We start from the raw sequence: 19,108 nt of genomic DNA on the forward strand, positions 1-19,108 counted from the left end.
TCAGTTTTATTTTGACCAGGTTTAGCTACAAATGCATTTATTCAAATTAAGAAATGCTATTTAATTAAAATGCACAAAAGCAGACAAAATGCAATGCTGTCTACAGTGGCCTATGAAAATATAATTTTATTGCACTTTCCATTGTCTTTCAACTGGATTTTGTGTTTATTTTAGGGATAAACTAATGGGTAAAAGTATATTCTGAATACACCAGTTATTAAAACTAATTTATTGTAAATTTTCCTTTTTTGCATAAACGATGCACAAACTGTGGTCTGAGTTAATCTGCAAACACAAAGGCAAAACGAATGTCAGCTAAAAAGCTTTTTTCTTTTATAAAGCCACATATTACACTCCTGAAAGGACATGGGAGAAACATAAAACAGCACTTGTAGAGTGCTCCACTCAATGTAAGACATGGAGTTAAGATTCATTTTTTTCCTCCATCTCACAATCATAGGTTTATCTGACTCCTTTTGGGAAATAAATACATTTAGGGTTGCATATTTGCCTCTGACAATATTTTGCTGAAAAGATGTGCACTTCAAAACGATACAAAAACAGACACATACACACAAAGTGCCCTCATGCGTACAAAAGTTGTAAGTCTTATTTGGCTTTTAAGCATAACGGGCCTTAAATGTAATGCAGGGTGGAACAGAGTGGACACTGTTCTACACTGAAACATACATTTAACCATGAAAAACTCACTGGAAAAAACATCATCCTAACCCACCTCCCGTTGCTACTGTCGTATTTATATAAATCTATAGATTGAGAAACCTTACTACAACATACTGATTGTTTTAAATAAGATAAATCACAGCCTTAACTTTTCTGCTTGCTCACTCCGTTGCAAAACATACACAACTCATTTAAAACCACCCGGGTGCTAAACATCATTGCATGAGAAACACCACAGGAAGATACAGTACAGTGACACTCATATAAGCTTCCTATTTGCCTTCTCTCTTTGGTTTATCAGCTCTCAAATCAAAGCAGCAGAATGACAATAAATGCATGTAAATCCCAGTGAAAATAGAACGTTTCACAGTGTAGTACACCACAGTCTCAAATGCAATTAGCCGAGATGTAACTCTAGATGCTGATGAAAACAATAAACTGACTTTACATTAGCGATGGATTACATAATAAGTATTTCAACAGTATTTTCTAGAGACACATTTTAGACTCCTACTTCATGATTTTTCTTCAGCTTTTTAAACACACATTGGACATTGTTGCTAATTAAAACAATGATAAGAGAACTTATAACTCCTAAATCTTTTACGCGTCTACTGCAGTCAAATTTGTGTCTCATCAACCAAGTTAAAGGCATAGTGGAGAGAGCATTCAGTCTGCATATGTTATCAATATTCCTTCATAATACCAACGTATCTTGTGACAAAATATAATTATCTACTGAGATTTTCTAATCAGGCAGTGTGTGCCAATTAAAGACTGAGTTAAAAGCATTTTTATGCAAAAAAGTTGACACACTTGTGACACACTTGTGACACACTGTGACACACTGTGACAAGGTTGAAATGAGACTTCTTGAGCGCTGCTTCTCCAGCTCTAACATCCAGCCCCGACTTTAACATACAAACGTCATCGTATTCAGATGTATTGAATCTTGTTTGTGTCCTACAGCCCTTTGTCAACCCTCTGGAGTCAGAGGAGCTTCACAGAGCCTCACACAGTCACACCAACAGAAACCTTTAGAGGAGCTGCGGCAGTCTGCATGAAGGTTCTTCATCTTTGGACCTAATGAGGAGGAGGCCGGCCTGCTTGTGACCTGCAGCAGCAAAAACAATTTGTCTTTCACTTGAATTTGTTGATGATCATTTTCAAAGAATGACTTCTTTTCCAGCAGGATTTGACATCACATATATTTATTACCTGAGGTGGTGGCAATGTCTCATGACAAAATGTGTACGAAGAGAATGGCCAGTCCAATGTTGAGCAGGATGACCATGCAGATCATTATGGTGTTTGGGCCCTTTAAAAGAAAGGAGTATTTGAGAAACATGATCAGTGAATTCAGTTTCACATCTTATAAATGTGTACAATTAATGGCGGGTTTGTGAAAATGACTACTTAAACGAATAGTTCTACATTTTGGCTGATTTCAGCAACTAGACGGTTAGCTTGGCTCAGCATAAATACTGGAAATAAGGGAGAAACAGCTAGCCTTAGCTAACACATTATATCTTGTCTGTAAGCTTTAAAGGTGCTGGGAGAAAGATCCTATTATCTTTGGACAGAGCCAGGCTGGCTGTTCCCCCATTTAGCGTTTAATGCTAAGCTAAGCTAAGCTAACTGTCTCCTGGATGTAGCTTCATATCTAACAGGCAAACATGAGAGTGGTATAAGCAAATTTCCCAAAGCATTAATGGAAAAGTCTAAGCAATTGTGCTGGTAATGTCTTTTTAAATGATTTACCTGAATTAACTTCCCTCAAACACATGTGGAGACCATAATTGACAACACTATACAAATGAAAGTCCTGGAAAACTAAAGCTGGGATTTACAGACCACATGAAGTTGCATGTTGTCCATCACAGTTTGTGATGGTTGTTGACGTATTTTAGTCTGGACCATTGTGGTGGACCAACTGACAAACAGGCTTGACTTTCCATATCATTGCGCTCATATCATGCCTTAAAATAATCAAATATTAGTCAATGTGTTTTCTCTCTTACCTCCAGCTCCAAAGACTCCTCATGACTTGGGCTCGACACCATGGCCTTCAGTCGGGCTTCTACTTTGGGCTCTACTTTCGGGGTTGGTTTAGCAACAGTGGCTTTGGCTTCCACTTGCTTTGGAACTGGTTTAGGTTCAAGACTGGGTGCAAGTTTTGGAGACGGAGCTGGGCTGGGTTGCCGTTTTGGCAATGGCTTTGTCTCTGCTTTGCTGGACGGCCTGCTCACCTCCCTGGACTCCACTTTGTTCTCAGAGACGGACGGTGCTCGTTCGTGGACTGATGGAGCTCTTTCAGTTTTGCCCTCTGTGGTTTTAGGTCCGGGGGCGGCAGCTTTGGAGGGTACTTTGGAGTTGGGTCGTGGTGCTTCTTCTTCATCTGGAGAGATGATGCTATTCCTTACAGAGGCAGCAGGGGCTGGAGTGAAATCTGGACCTTTCACCTCTGAGTCAAACTTCTGCAGGGGCTTTATCTCCAGGTCAGAGCCCTGCTCATTCTTGCTGCTCTGACGGCTGGGGGTGCGAGTGGAGCCACCTCCGACCTCATTTGCAGCCGTGGCGGGAGCAGAAACAGCGGTCGACGGGGTAGTGGGGCGACTACTGGGCCTGCTGTTGGGTTTACTGCTACCCTTACTGCCACCACTTTTAATAGTTTTGTCTTCGTTCCAACTTCCTGGACTGAGGAGTTTGGGGTCTTCCTTGCTGATGATGCCTGGGCTGGGGGAGGGGGTGCGGCCCGGGGATGAGCCAGGCATGAGGCTGTCCAGTTCATTCATGAGTGGGCTTTCGGGTGGCGTGGGCAGGGGCTCCTCTTCGGATAACAGCGGCTCATGCATGACAGTCTCTGTGTTCTCACTCCCCTCCGCGACCTCCACCATCACTCTCTTCTTCAGATACTCAGGACCTGTGTGAGATCAGTTCAACCAATACATCAGTGTTTTTCTCATCATAGAGTCTCAATATATTAAGAACAATGATAATCACTTTTCTGGAGAGTAAGTGATTTTATGAACATGAACAAAGTTATTGGTGGCATTACGATATAAAAATATATTTCTGTTGTTTCCAAGTCAACAGTTATCATGGAGTTCTGGAGTTCTATAGTAAGACTATAGTAAGAACCAATTAATAGAAGTAATTAAAAAAGAAATGTGAACTTAATAAGAAAGATTAAGGCAGGCGGTATTTACATTTTTTGTCATTTACTCAAGCGTTAAAAGAACAGTGCATTATAGTCTATCTCTCCATATTTTGTTATTCACTTCCTCAGCTCATCTTCGGCTCTCGGACGATTTGTTCCTTCTGGAGACTTAAATCTTTTTTTTAAATGTCACAAAAATATTCTTTATTTTTTTTAGAAAAGACAAAATTATTCCCAAAGATGGCTGAGAACTGTACTTTACTCAAACAGGAGGAAATAATTCATCTTTGGGAGCTATTTCCAGAGGCGGATGAATCCACATTTGATGCAGCGAGTATTTTTGGCAGCAGAACGTTGTGTGTGGGATTGAGTCACAATAAACTACACTGTGTGTGTTCATGGTAATAAAGGGACAGTGTTTGTAACAGTTAACATTAGAGACAGGAATAGGATATATCAGGCTTTGGAAACAAATAATACCTTTTAGCGGATCAAGTCATTGCTGGTTTTGATCTTTTCATGGAATTTGTTGAAAATATGAAACTAGTATCACCAGATTTATCCTTAATGTAACTGTTATGCGATATCTATTTATCGTGGTTTCCCCCAGTACAAATAAGCCAGATGGTGCACACACTGACAATGTCTGTCTGTGTTGTTGTCTCCTTGGTGAAAGATAGTTCATGAGAGACTGCTTCACAGCAGGAATCAGCAAGGTTTCTTCCATTTTTACTATTAGTCTGAGACAATTCATGCAGCCACTTAGGAAGCTGGATGACTTTTACATATTTGTTTTATTAGATTAGATTAGATATTCCTTTATTAGTCCCGCAGTGGGGAAATTTGAAGGATTACAGCAGCAAACAGGGTAAAGTGCACACAAGAGACATAGTATTTTTTTTTAACAAGTCATATAAATAATAAACGGTAAAACAGTAATAAAACAGTAAAAATCCATGATACTGAATTATATATGTATATATATATATCTCATTTAATTATATATATAATTCAGTATTGAAGATGCATATATATATATATATATATATATATATATATATATATATATATATATATATATATATATATATATATATATATATATAGACAGAATAAATATAACTATTATTATATACTGTATTATTTCTGTCTGGTTTCTTAAAGCTCTCTGCTGAGGGAGGAAGCATGAGAAAAAAATCAAGAGGCTCCTAAATGGCTGGTTGCTTTTGTGTGAACGTGTAAGTGTGAGTGTCGCCAGACTCTCAATGAAACTGATATGATCCCTTCGACCCAATAAGATGTTCCTTCTTTTAGACATTTGAATGTGACTACCCTCGCAGTGAGCCGCAGCCAAGGCTCTGCTGCTCTCAAGCTGGAGGTATGCACAGGAATACACTATATACTATATTTTTTACTATGTATCTTTCACAAGTAAAAGTAGTTAAAATAAATGTGGTTTGAGGAGTTAAAAGTACAAAATTACAATCTGAGATGTACTAGTAGAAATTAGAAAGTAGTAAAAATACATCAAAATTATAGAGTACTTGATTACTTGATTGCATCTTACATTGCACTACTTTGAATTATCAGTAATCAGTTTATTTTTGCTGTTTTCTTCAGTAAGTTAAGTAACTTCATTGCAATGTTAATGCCATATTATTCCTGCTCCAGCTAATCAAAATATTAGTTAGTATTGACTCCAAAAATATAAAACAAGTGAAAGGATTTCGCCTGTGGTGTGCCTTTGGTGTGCCCTTCAAGAGAAATAATGTATGGCATTGAATTTCAGTTGAAAATAACTTCTATTTCTGTATGATCCTTTTCCAAAGAGCTAACATTGTGTTAATCGTCCTGATGATGCCAGGCGTTTCATGTTAATAAGCATATTGCAGTATTCCTCCCAGGTGATAAGTCCACTGACCTGGCTGGTAGAAGGAAGGGGAGAGCTCTTTGGCTACCAGTCTGGCGATGCTGGACTCACTGTTGGAGGCGTCGGCGGCCTGGTCCGCTGCATCTGACTTGGCCTTTGAATGGGTCGTCCTGCAGAGGGAACAGATGCAACACAATTCATAAATCCCTGCTACCACAACAACCAAGGGAATGTTTCACTTTTGCATTTTAATACTAACAACCTTTGATGAAGCAGAAATTCACATTCAGCTTCTCAGATGTGAGGATTTACTAGATAGTAAATATCTTTAGGTTTTGGACTTTTGGTTGAAAAAAGAAAGAAATGAGCAAACAGTTCCTTGGGCTTTGAAATTGCCATTTTCTTAAATTTTTTCTGACATTCCATAGACCAATTGATTGATTGATTAACCACGACAATAACCTACAGATTAATGTATCATGAAAATAATAATGTATTACAATGCATGTTCTCTCAGCCATCAGCTTGCTTAAAGAGCATCTGTTGAATGGAGACTAATTGATATTGCAGTTTTTAAATTGGCAAAATGCAATACTATGAATATTGTGAATTACTAAACTTTGTATGTTACATGTCATTTTGTCATATCTTCATGTGTGTTTTAATGCATGCTGACCTTGATCTTGACCTTTCAAAGTATGGATGTTGAATGTGAAACCTCAAGAGATGGTGGCTTAAAACCTTTTAACCAAAAATACCACAGTGCAGGGGACTGTTTATAGTATTCAATCAGAGGTGGGAGGCTGTTGGTCATTTGTCTCATTAGTATTATTAGCTATCGACAGAGGAGGTGCCCTTTTCGGCTGTTGCGCTGGCGCGGAAATAAATTAATTCCTATGATGACGATTATGATTATTATGAGTATTGCGTTGTTATTATGTTTCCTCAGAAATGAAGGAGAGTGTTTGGCAGATATAATGTTTAACATGTTCACCACTTTAGTTTAGTGTGTCTAAACTAAAGATATTAGGATGAAACACAACACGTGAAGAGTGAAAAGTGAAAGGTTAAGAAATCATCAAAGTTAACACATTTCATCCTGAACATTTCATCATGAATTATATCCCAATGCATCCAAAAACTTTCTGGAACTGGATAACTGAACATGTTTGACCTGCAGGTGGCGCTGGATGAAAAGGCAGGGGATCACCAAAGTCAGTAAACTTCATTTACTGGGGAACATGTCTGTACCAGATTTCATGGTCCCCCCACCCACCCCCATCCAGTAGTTGTTGGGATATTTCAGCCTGGAACAAAATGACCAACAGTAAGTGCAGCTAAAAACCTGAGCTACAGGCTAAGAGGGATAATTACTGATGGTGATTACTCTGTGGATACTTGACATACTGTAACTTTACACTGAGCTGAAAATAGCTCGCTCCATTTGAAGACTCAGTGGGGAAGGTTCCCACTGGAACAATTAGAGACTCCTGAGGCTCCCTGTTTGAGATAGACGAGCTCCATCTGTCCACACACAGTCAGCACCACCGTCCTCTTTCAGGAACAAATACACCCTCAAATGTTTAAGCTTTCAATAATGTAGATTTATAACAACAATAACAACAGCTGCTTTAAAAAAAGAAAGAAGCTTTTTGGTTCAACTCCCAAGGAATGGGTCAACGTAAAACTACATCACACCCCACAAATAGTCTTTACACTATTTAATTCAGCCAACTGTCCACCACAACAGGTCACACAAATCTTGATTTTTTTTAAAGGCTCAGTAATTTCCCAAACAGCTGGTCACAGGTCGCTGAATAATTTAGTCAAAATAAACTACAGTGTGTGTTCATGAAGAAACATTGTGTCTCATTAATGTGTATTTAAAAGTTTTTGGACAACAATTGAGCTCGACGTATTTACATTTGACAATATTACACATCTACTTCACTACATTTCACATACGTATATTGTAATATTTACTCAGTCCACTATATTTATCTGACAACTACAGTTGCTAGTTACTTTCAAAGCATATGCATGCTTTGTTGTGGACTAAACTACCCAAATAGTTTACAAAGTACTCACAATTTACATTAAGAGACTTCAAGTATGTTTTGAAAATAACACATCTTTACTTTGTAGTATTTTTTAATTAAAATAATACTTCCTCCACCACTGGTTTCCCGTGGTGACAGAATAATAGAGATAATTGACGTAGGTACCAATGGCAATACCAGGTTATAAAAGTAATTTATACATTGCATTTTTACAACACATTTTTCTTCCCATTGCAGCCTTATGCCCCATAATGCCTAAAAGAAAACCACAGACTCTTTGTTATGAGACTTTTAAATGTAACTTTATCTGTGGTAAATGCAACTGTTTCGACATGATTTGTAAAGACACATCTATTTCAGGTCTCACAGCTGACAAAACCTATTCAAGAAAAGAATCGTCTGCAGAGTTCAGAGACAAGAGCTGCTGCATTGAATGCTTCCAAGAGCACAGTGGCCTCCATAATTCTTAAATGGAAGCTACTCCACAACCGCTCACACAGTGTGTTGGTATCAATGCACTGGTGTGTGTGTGTGTGTGTGTGTGTGTGTGTGTGTGTGTGTGTGTGTGTGTGTGTGTGTGTGTGTGTGTGTCCGACCAGCACAACTCTCAGCACCATAAATGTGCAGGAGAAACCTCAGACTTGAGTAGTGCGAACCATCACACGTACTTAAGAGTGAAGAAAGAGCTGACCCCTGCATTGCAAAGTAAAACATTTTTAACCCTAAAATAGCCACTCAAGTTATCCAAATGTAGATGCTGCATCATCTGAAAGCAACCAGTGCCACCAGCTGGAATTCAGCTGAAGATTGAGCTGTGTTTCTTTATTTTTGTCGAGGGTCAGCGGTGTAGTAATATATATCTCCACTGTGGTCGTAGCTGCTAAAATTGGTTAGCATTGCTGCTAATAGCATGGTAGGTGGCAGAGCTAATATGGGGATTGTTTTGACTGATGATTCCCTACTGAACTCAAATGCTGTTGTTCAGCTGTTGATTCCAGTTGTAATTTCCTTTTCGTCCACATGCTCTGGTACATCACTCAGCCACTGCATTAACTGCCATGCCAGCTTAAAAAACATCTTCATTTATTGAAAACAAAAGTTAATCTTAGAACATGACATCTGCAGAAAACTGCCACAAATACAGATAAAATCAAATGAATGACAAATTCCTAGGAGTTATGTAGTTTAAATATATGTTTTATGAATATATCTATATATATATATCTCCAACAATAGAACAAAAGGATTTAGTCAGAAATTAGACAGCCCTTTAATTGTATAATTGCTGCAGTGCGTGATAGTTCTCCAGTGCGTCTCTGCAACCAAACATGACATTTGACACTGTGACCTAAATACCCTTTATGCTTGTAGGGCCTTGTTCTGACGCTTGTTCTGAGGATGGATGAGACTTCAGCTGTAGGAAAGACACCCAAAGGTATGAACAATCTTCCACCTTAAATCTAAAATTGGAGCGGAAACAAAATGTTGAAGTGTTTCTGGGAATATGTCCTTCTGTTCTGCTGTTTTGTAACCTTTAGTTTTTTTGTGGTCATTCTGCAGTTGCACAGCAGGCTGTTGATGGCAAGAGATATTCTGGCATTCTGGTATGTGTCACTTTATCTTTGTGGAGGCCCCCTTTCAACTGTGTGAGTGGTTGTGTGTGCGAAAGAGTGATTTAATGTCTATAAAAAGACGACGTAATGCTTCTGACTATAATCAAATCGCTTTGTCAAAATACACATGGGCTACATTAAGAGCTAATTGCAAACTCATTATTGCTACATTGCTAAGAGGTCACATAAGGAATACCTTATGTGGAATAAGTCATTTAGTTTAGTAAAAGAAATAATACCACAGTGGAGAAATACTCAAGTAAAGGTAACACACACAAAAAGTACAAATGTATTCGCATCAAGATCTAATTAAATAACACAAAGTAAAAGGGATCATTACGCAGAATAGCCCTTTTTTTTATTTTTTTACAATATACATGGTGGATCTTTAACTAGTAACTAACATCATTAAATAAATGCCTCTGAATTGTAGTGAGTGGAAGTAAACTTAAGTCAAGTAAAATTACTTCAATTCTGTACTACCTTGAGTAAATGTACTGAGTTACTTCCCATCACTGGAATAGCAACAAAGATCTCCTCAATAGTCCTGAGCTGAGGTTAGAACTGAACTTTATTTACAAATGGTACACACAAAATGCTCGTATCAGCAGTACAGTATGTAATCCAAGCTGCACAACTAAAGCTAGGTGTGGTACATATATAACCCTTTATACCCAAGCACTTGCCTGTGAGCTATGTCATATTTATATCCGTGGAACCATTTGACACCAGTGCTGACGCAAGATGGACCGAGATCTGTGATCTCAAACTGTTAACAGCGAGCAGTGGCGCTTAAGTGTGCAGTGGGAGATGGAAACAGAATCAGCAAGCAGACGGCTGTCTCAGGCAGAGTTTTGCACCATTTAAATGAGTATTTCCCTTTAACAGGACAAAAGTGTGTAAAGTAATAGGTAACGGGGATGTAGACAAACATAAAGAGCCGCTGTGATTCAGCTAGTGAAAACAGTCTGGGTGTGTGTCTGTGACTAGGCAGGAAAGATGGGGTTTAGAGGTGGGGGAGGAGATAATCAGCTGTTGCATTCCCCTGTGATTGTGATACAGCAAGAGTGTGCCTGCCCATATTTAGTCAGGGCTCCTCTGTGACCACAGGGTCCCTGTGTGTGTGCGTCATTTACACCCTGTCCTACCGCACAGGTCCTCCTTCAGCCAGCCGACGCAACAGAACAATGTCCACAGAATGTTTGGATGCCAGTCAACGCTCAGCTAACTCGACTTGAAGAGGCCAGGTCTGGCATCCCATGAGGTGTACAGGTTGTACATGTATTTTTAACCGTCGACTTCACTGCCAAAGGATCACGGACAGAGGAAGCCACTGCCAGGAACAGATGTGTCATGTCTCCACTGCTTGTATAATAAACAGATTCCGATTCAACGTGCAGGAACACTGTTGTTTAGTTTGTATGGTGTCAAAGGTATTTAGATCAGTTACTTAAACAGAAAAGACCACAGTGTAAAAATACTCCATTGCAAGTAAAAGTCCTGCATCAAACTAATTCTAAGTACTAGAGTATTGGCAAAATGCATTTAGAGTATAACAAATCAAATGACTCTTTCTGCAGAAAATGGCCTCTGTGACTGATGTGCATAATTTAATCATTGCATCTGCTTGAGGTGTAGCTAGCTTGAACAATAGTTAGGTAGATTAATCCAGTGGTTCCCAATTTAGGGATCAGGGCCCTCTGGAGGGTCACAAGATAAATCTGAAGGGTCTTGATTTGAGTAATGTTAGAAGCAAGAAGACAAAAGTAATTCATACCATGTGAAGTTGAGAGGGAACTTTGGTGGAACTGCAAATAAAAACATGACATGAGGCAACAAGCCTAAACGATTGTGAACTACTGATGTAATATATAAAAATGCATTGTGTTTTTGAAAATTTGCCAAATATTTGTATCTAAAATAGTAATCTGAAAAGTAGAAACTTCAGCTGCCAGAAAGATGTAGTGAATTTAAAAGTACAATATGTCCTTCTGAAATGTAATGGAAACAAAATTAAGTAGAATACTAAAGTACTGCACTTGGGTAGTCTTGACTGGTCTTTCAGTAGTTTGGAGTTTCACACATTCAAGATACACTGCATTTCCTATCAGGTCGTGTTTGGTTTGTAAAAGTCACCGAAGTGTTTCTGAATGCAGAACTACACAAGCTTCCAGCTTCCAGTCTCAGCTCTGTCCAGGCACCTGCTCATGTGCTGTAGGTGATCTTAAAGCACTAATGCAATCACTGGCGGCACATAACTCTTATATACTGCTTATTCTAGGGAGTACAATATTTAGATTTAAATCTGCTGGGACAGAGGTCTGCAGTCCATCAGTGCGAGTCTCACTGCTGTAAACACACAGCTTAAATCAGGTGCTGAAAACGGCTGTGGAGAAAAAAATCCCCGCCTTGTACGGTCACAGGCAAACCGAAGGTAGACTTATGAACAATAATATCTACCAGCTCACAAGAGAGAAATTGTTACCTTTGGACAGTCTAGCTGTTTACATCTGTTTCCAGTTGTTATGCTAAGCTAAACTAACAGATATGAGAGTGGTCTTTTCTTCAAACACTCAGCGAGATATTGTTGCACTAAGCAATATTTCTTTTGGTCATATTCTGTCTCTATGTCCCGGTTTACATTTTCCTTCATCTGCCCTGCAGGAACCCTTTCCCCTCTGCTCACCTGTTCCCCATTTCTCTTGTTAGTCTGCAGTATATGACCAGCCTATTTCCACTCTTACCCTACGAGAACGTCATAGTTGCCATGCTGCTTTGGGCCTTTGCTTTCCAGTCATCTGACTCTGACCGACTCTCACTCTGACCCTGACCCTGACCCTGTCTGTACCTGTACCTGCCTGCCCGCCTACCTGCCTGTAATTATATCTAAATATATATACCTTTACTTCGGAAATAAATCCCCAAACTGTCCCTGTCTGCAATGGCCTGCCATACATGTTCATACTGCATTGCTCAAATTTAATTCTGGGGTCAATATTTTTGCTGGTGGCAAAATCCCCACTCAGGAAGAGATCAGTTAAACAGTTAAACCCTGATAGTGAAATGCAAAAGTTTGATTTATTTAAGTGCAGTACTTTGGTAAATCAATATCTTTCTTTTCTACCACTCATCAATAATTTGTTGTTAATAGGCCATATTGGGTTATATAAAATGAAATTCCTTCACACCAAAAGGTTACAAACAATCCTGAATATTTAAGTTTGTAATCTTCTGGAAGCTTTCGATAAAGCCAAAAGATTTTTCTGGATTGTCAAATTAATGAACATTGGCCATTTTGAATCTGATCGCAGTAAAAAAAAAAAAAATTAAACAAACAAAGAAACATCGACCGTACTTATGTTGTTATTTTGCACTGTTTTTGTACTATTTTATTTGAATTATCTGCTCGTTTGAGCCCAGAGTTCTCCTGCTCTTCTATGATTTACTGTAAGATTTTGTACAGTGCAGTATGTAATCCAAGCCTCACAACTAAAGCTAGGTGTGGTATATATATATATATATATATATATATATATATATATATATATATATATATATATATATATATATATGCCAACACTTCATACCCAAGCACTTGCTTATGAGCTGTGTCATATTTATATCCGTGGAACCATCTTGTGTGTTGCATTATGGTCTCAATGTGGGAGAAAAGTTTATGAATACGTATTTTTGTGCTCACCAAATATTACTAGTAATACTAATTCCACCATCTCTGCATGCACAAAGAACACTGGTGAAGATGAATTGTGCTATTTGAACCTTAATGTCTATAAAGTTCTGCATTACAAGTTTGTTCTTAGTTGTCATACAGTATAGTACAGTTCTGACAGATTAGGCTGCAGAAACAGAGACACGGAGGGTGAACGTTTATTCTATTTAACCATTGCAATCATTGCAGAAACTATAGCAAAATTCACGTCCTAACTATTTGTTTTACATTTATTATGGAAACCCATGATGGGTTGAACATTTGGTTATCTAGAGTGTGATATGAAATCCTGTGGTTTAAACAGTGTGACTCTAAACAGCCTCTTCAGCCACTGTGCTCATTATTTATTGTCTGTAATCCAGTATTAAAAAAAATATAATGACTCTTTGGTTGCTTTTTCTATTATGGAAATGATTGTGGCCAGCAGGCAGAGTCAGTGAAGGTAGTTTGTGACTCTGAATTAATGAAATGTCTCATTTTATTGCTATTGTTTCACTTACCATAGTACCGTCGTACAATGCCCTCTGAGTAAAGCAAGAACCAGTTTGTGCCTCTCAGCACTAAAGTGTCAGTTTTTCTGAAAAATTATTATTGGAAACTGGAAGCGTTTCCAACAACCAATGTTCTGAAGGCATTTCCAGACCCTTCTTGACATTTAGATTTAAATAAAATCCCCCCCCCACAAAAAAAGTCATCCATAGAGAAAGGCTGAGCTATATTACGATATAGTAAGCTAGTAGGCTGACTACGACCGACTGTAACTGGGCTGATGACTATGGTAATCGGATGATGTTGTACCTGTCTTTCAACCACCAGTGCAGCCGTGGTCTGAGCAATAACCACATCCACAGCTTCATCCAGCACAGCCAGACAGAACAGCTGCAGCTGTGCTCACAGCCAGTGGCCGTACATTGTCGGCTTTTAGAAAGTGCTAATTGGTAATAAATGCCTCATGTAAAATGTCACATCAGCTCTCCTTTCTGTGGTATCTGCAGACCATTCCCCTGGCAGTGAATTATAACTGGACTGGACCAACACACCTATGATTCAGGGGAAATGCAAAAATTATCGCGAGGACACAAAAGAAGCTGAGGAAATAATTAGCATCACCGACCAACCCGGTCTCAGTCTCAGCTCTTCAAATACAGATGCTTAATCAGTGCCCCTCGGCATCTGATAGCGTCGCATTGAGGCACCTTTTAGGTTGGGTAAGAAACGCACCGGGATTTCAACTTTCAAGCTGTATGTATATTTGTAGCATCCGCAAAGGTCACAAGTCTCCAAGTGCCAAAATGACATTAAACCATCAGACACGGCCCTTTGCGGGTGTCCTGTGCCTCAAGTTTTTGCACATCCATAATTTTCTAACTACAAGTATGAGTGGAGAACATGGAGAACATTGAGGGATTTGAGAATGCTGGCTGCCCGCATGGCGTATACAAAGTTAATAAAAGCTTCCTCGTCACAATTCCACGTCTGCTCATGTGCGTGCGACCACCCTTGCAGAAAATATAGCCAAGGCTTAACTTCAATATAAACCCCACCCACGGCATTATTAGATGCTTATAGCAGCTCATGTAGTAGAGAGTGCACGATAGTTTGCTTGGGGTGGGCCAACGGGAGGTGTGGTGGATGAGTCAAACAAACACAGGACTTTTACCCAGGAGACAGCTGTTTTGTCGCTGTTCATTTTTGTTGTCACGTTGTTCATGCGAGACAAGTTTGCGTCAACCACACTCTTTTCATAAACCTAACTAATTGGTTTTGTTGCCTTGTTGCCTCTGTTGACTTTCTGTAAAGACAGACGCTTAATAAAAAATAAAAAACACTATGCACGTAACAAGTGGAAATCGAAACTCTTTCCCTGACTCTTCCAAAACTGATGCTAGAGAGGTACCTAGAGCGCCATTTGAACCTAAGGGCTACTCACCAAAATTACATGATTGATGAGTTAAGAGTAAGAAAGTGTTGTTGTAGCAGTGTGACTACATGAGTGAAACAAACTAGAGAAAACCCAGGAGTCTGTTCTACTTTACAAATATTCCCCCTATAAACAAGATGAATAAGGATAATCATGTTTCCACTCATCTGCTCTCACCTGGAAGCAGCGATCTCTGCCTTCTGCTTGCCAATGGCTGCAGCCCTCTGAGCACCCTCCACCGCACGCTCCACCTTCTGTTTGATCTTGGTTCCCTTCAGCTGGATCACTCTCTTCTTCATGGCCTTCACCAGCATGTTGTTCATGTACTTTCCCTCCTCCTTCCCTCCCTCGGCGAAGGTGGTGCATCCGTAGCCGTGTCTCTGGTTGTTCAGCCACTCGCCTTCGTACTTCAGCCCGCTGGACCGTTCGCTTATTCCATATCCGGAGCGTTTATCGTTCTTCCACTCTCCCATGTAGACCTCTGTGGTGGTGGCGTCGATGTCGGCCTCCACTGGGGGGAAATCCTCGGCTCCGGCCAGGCTTTCGTCCCCAATGCTGATGGTGGAGTTGGTGTCGCTAGCGTTGGAGCTGAGAGCTGATTCCGTCCTCAGAAAGCTGAGCTTGCTCTTCTGGCTGGACAGCGAGGTACTTGATTCGGACTTCTTCAGCTTACCCAAAAGGGAGCCCCTGCGAAAAAGGCCCTTCTTCTTGGGTTTCACAGCCTCTGGGTCCACCTGGAGAGTGAGGGCAAAGCCCCCGCGGGACGGTCCCAGCAGTGTAGGGGTGGCGATGGGTGTCTCCTCACCTGAGGCATTGGTGGTGGTGATGATGGGGATGTCTTGCTGCAAGACGGTGCCGTTGCTGTTCTCGCTGCGAAGTGAAGTCAGGGAGGTACGAAGAGGGGAGCGGACAACTGCTGCCATGCCATAAGGGACGCTCTGTCGGACCCCATAGCCGTGCCGCATCCCGCCGGTGAACTGACCCTGGAAAGTACCTGCAGGACACATCAGATGAACAGGGAATCATTATTTACCAACTGCACCACGGACTGTTCAGAAACTACTTTATGGCCATGCTAGTAGCGTAGCTCTGGATAGCAATGCTAGTCTGTTGGTTGGTTTGGCTACTACTTTGGTCCAGACTGAAATACATCAACTGTCAGGTGTTCTTGACACCCAATCTCGCTGTATTTGGTGATCCTTGAGTTTGTATTGAGCACCATCATCAAGTGAACATTTTAATGTCCAACGTGGTTTTATTACCAGAAAAACTGATGACATTCCCATCAACCTCAGCTGTACTCTGTGTTTAGTGCTTATTAGCTCATGTTAGCATGCTAGATGGTAAACCTTGTGAACATTAGCCTATACCTGCTTAATATTAGCATGTTAGTATTGTCATTGTGAGTATGTTAGCATCTACAGCAGGGGTGTCAAACATACAGGCCAGATCCGCCCCGCCAGGGGATCCAGTCCGGCCCGCGGGACAATTGTTAAAATTGCAGAAAAAAATGAGAAAAAAAAAAAAATGAGAAAGAAAAAGCTGAACCAGGGCACAAACCACTGACCCAATGATTGAAAAACGGGCACACTATCCACTGACCCAGAGTCACAATTGTTCAGAGGACTGACAGTACTACACACATTGGTCAACTGCGAGCGAATCTGCAGAGGAGAGCCCAGGCAGGTAAACAGTGGGCTGATGTCTGAATTGTTGGTCTTTATGTTTCTAGTTTATTGTAGAAAGACCTTAAAATAGGGTTTATCATCCAAAAACCTTCACCAATGTTGAAATATTGTCGTTTTGTATGCGTTATTATGCTGTGATTTTACTGGTTCGGCCCACTTGAGATCAAAATGGGCAGCATGTGGCCCCTTAACTAAAATGAGTTTGACACCCCTGATCTACAGCCTTGCTGCAGACTTTGAAACATGGCTTGAAACAAAAATAGTTCACTCCATATAAAACTAACTCCCCTTATTTCTGCCAGAATGTCATAGATATCTTTAGTGTGAAATGCTCATTAATGCTCTCACTGACAAGTCATCTTAAGGTCTGGTCTCATGCTAAAATTGACATGAGTCTGGATTATAGTGACAGCTAGGCCTCAGCTCGTGAGGCCAGGAGTGCATGGAGCTTGTGGGCTATTATTACATCCCGGCATCTAGTGCTATCACATCCCCCACTGCAACTTCCACCAGTCTGGGTTTTACAGCTGATGAGTCAGCTGTTGAAGAGGGGAACCACCGCTATTGTACAAGCAGAGATCAACACAAACAATCTGATTTGTCGGACCTGTTTAGTTTCCTCTACACATTCGAATGGATGAGCTGAGGTATATTCATGCACCAGAAGTATTAAAGAAGTATTTTAAATGTTCAGGATTGTTTGGAATCTTTCATGTTATCTATCCTAATCTGCAGTGTTAACAACAAAGTATTGATGATCAGTGGTGGACAATTTGAAATGCTTGTTCTTTACTTGAGCGCTTCCATTGTATGCTACTTTATGTTTTACTCCACTACATTTATATGACAGCTTTGGTTATTACTATGCAGAGCCAGGTTTTACACACACATTAGTGTCATACAATATGGTGCATCTTATAGATTGAACTTTACAACAGTGTGTGTGAGCGTGTATGTCTATGAAAGTAATGCTTATACAGCAATCCATGTAATATATCATGAATACATAATTCTGCATAATTAGTGCAGCAGACAATTTTTTCCCCTGTGATGTCATTTTTTCTACTTCAGTAAAAGATCTTAACACTTCTAATGTACTTCCACCACCACCGTTGATGGTGTAGCTTAACAAAATGGAAAGATTCTTGTGGGGTTTTGATTTCCAACCAGCTTTGAGCACCTCTTGACTGACAGCAGCAGGGTGATATTTTCTTCTGGTTGCACACAGGCATCACAAACGGCCATGAGGATCATTCGGCTGCCCTGTTTGAGATTTGTCTCCTACAATGAACTTTGTGCAATGGACCTTATGGCCACACTTGGCTTGGGAGGTTTTGGGCTTAATGTTGTATGATTTAATTATTATCCTCTCTGTGGTGGAAAGTAATCAAGTGCTGTACCTCAGTAATATTTTGAGGTCCATCTTTTTGTCTGTATTTCATGCTACTTTATTTGTTTTACTCCTCCGCACTTACCAGTTCACTTTACAGGTTTACATTTTATATACACAATATATGATACACAAATAAAATATAATGAATTTTATTGATTAGGATAGAGTAATTAGTAGTCACTTTTACTTAAGTAAAGGATCTAAATGCATTAACTACCTCTGCTGCAGCTGCAATATTAATGCACATCAACATTGCATGTACATTTACTCAACTCCTACATTTATTTGCTAACTTTAGTTAGCATTTTGGTAGGCCTGATAGTATGTAAATACATCTTCCACCAGTGTGTAATCACAGAAATGTAATGCTGAGCTCCAGTAGTCTACATTTACTGAGTACTGCATTTAGACAACAACGTTATGATACTGGAAGGCTACTTTACTTGAGTGTTTCCATTTTAAGCAACTGTATGCATCTCCACAACATTTCAGATGGATATACAACTCTGTTACAACGTTTCCTTGTATCATACTATTCGTTTCTTTTACAAATTTGAGTACTTTTGTTGTTGTTGCATTCAGTAAAAAGTCTCAATTTGGTAAATCTCACCTCCATCAGCATATGTTTCTGTTCCATATCCATCCTGAAGCCCATTATTCCACGTTCCTTCATACTTTGCTCCACTTCCAACACTGATCCGGATGCCATATCTCCCCTTGAAGCCATGAGTCCATTCCCCTTTGTAAATCCAGTGTCCCTTGGTTTCTGCTCCCAGACCGTGACGCTTCCCTTGCGACCAGTACCCCTCATACGTGTTCCCGCTGGGCCATGTGTAGACTCCCACCACCTCGAAGCCGTAGTTCCAGGAGCCGGAGAACTCTCCCTGGCCTTTGGGTCCGGTGCAGATGCCATGGCCGTGGGCTTTGCCTCCCTCCCAGCCTCCGCAATAAGCTCCGCCGTCGTCAAACTCAAAGCGACCTCCACTCAT

At 40.2% G+C, this 19,108-nt stretch overlaps 1 protein-coding gene across 1 annotated transcript; it reads right to left on the reverse strand.

Annotated features, from left to right (window-relative positions):
- Nucleotides 1-739: 739 nt before the first annotated feature.
- Nucleotides 740-19,108, reverse strand: jph2 (junctophilin 2; the record flags this gene model as incomplete). Its single annotated transcript, XM_079226152.1, has 6 exons — nucleotides 740-1,798; nucleotides 1,903-2,002; nucleotides 2,706-3,607; nucleotides 5,766-5,884; nucleotides 15,216-16,032; nucleotides 18,730-19,108. 5 exons carry the CDS (start codon nucleotides 19,106-19,108, stop codon nucleotides 1,922-1,924), a joined length of 2,298 nt encoding a protein of 765 aa, XP_079082278.1. The 3' UTR covers nucleotides 740-1,798; nucleotides 1,903-1,921.

The sequence above is a fragment of the Taurulus bubalis genome, assembly GCF_910589615.1.
Source record: "Taurulus bubalis genome assembly, chromosome: 11".
Classification (NCBI taxonomy): domain Eukaryota; kingdom Metazoa; phylum Chordata; class Actinopteri; order Perciformes; family Cottidae; genus Taurulus; species Taurulus bubalis.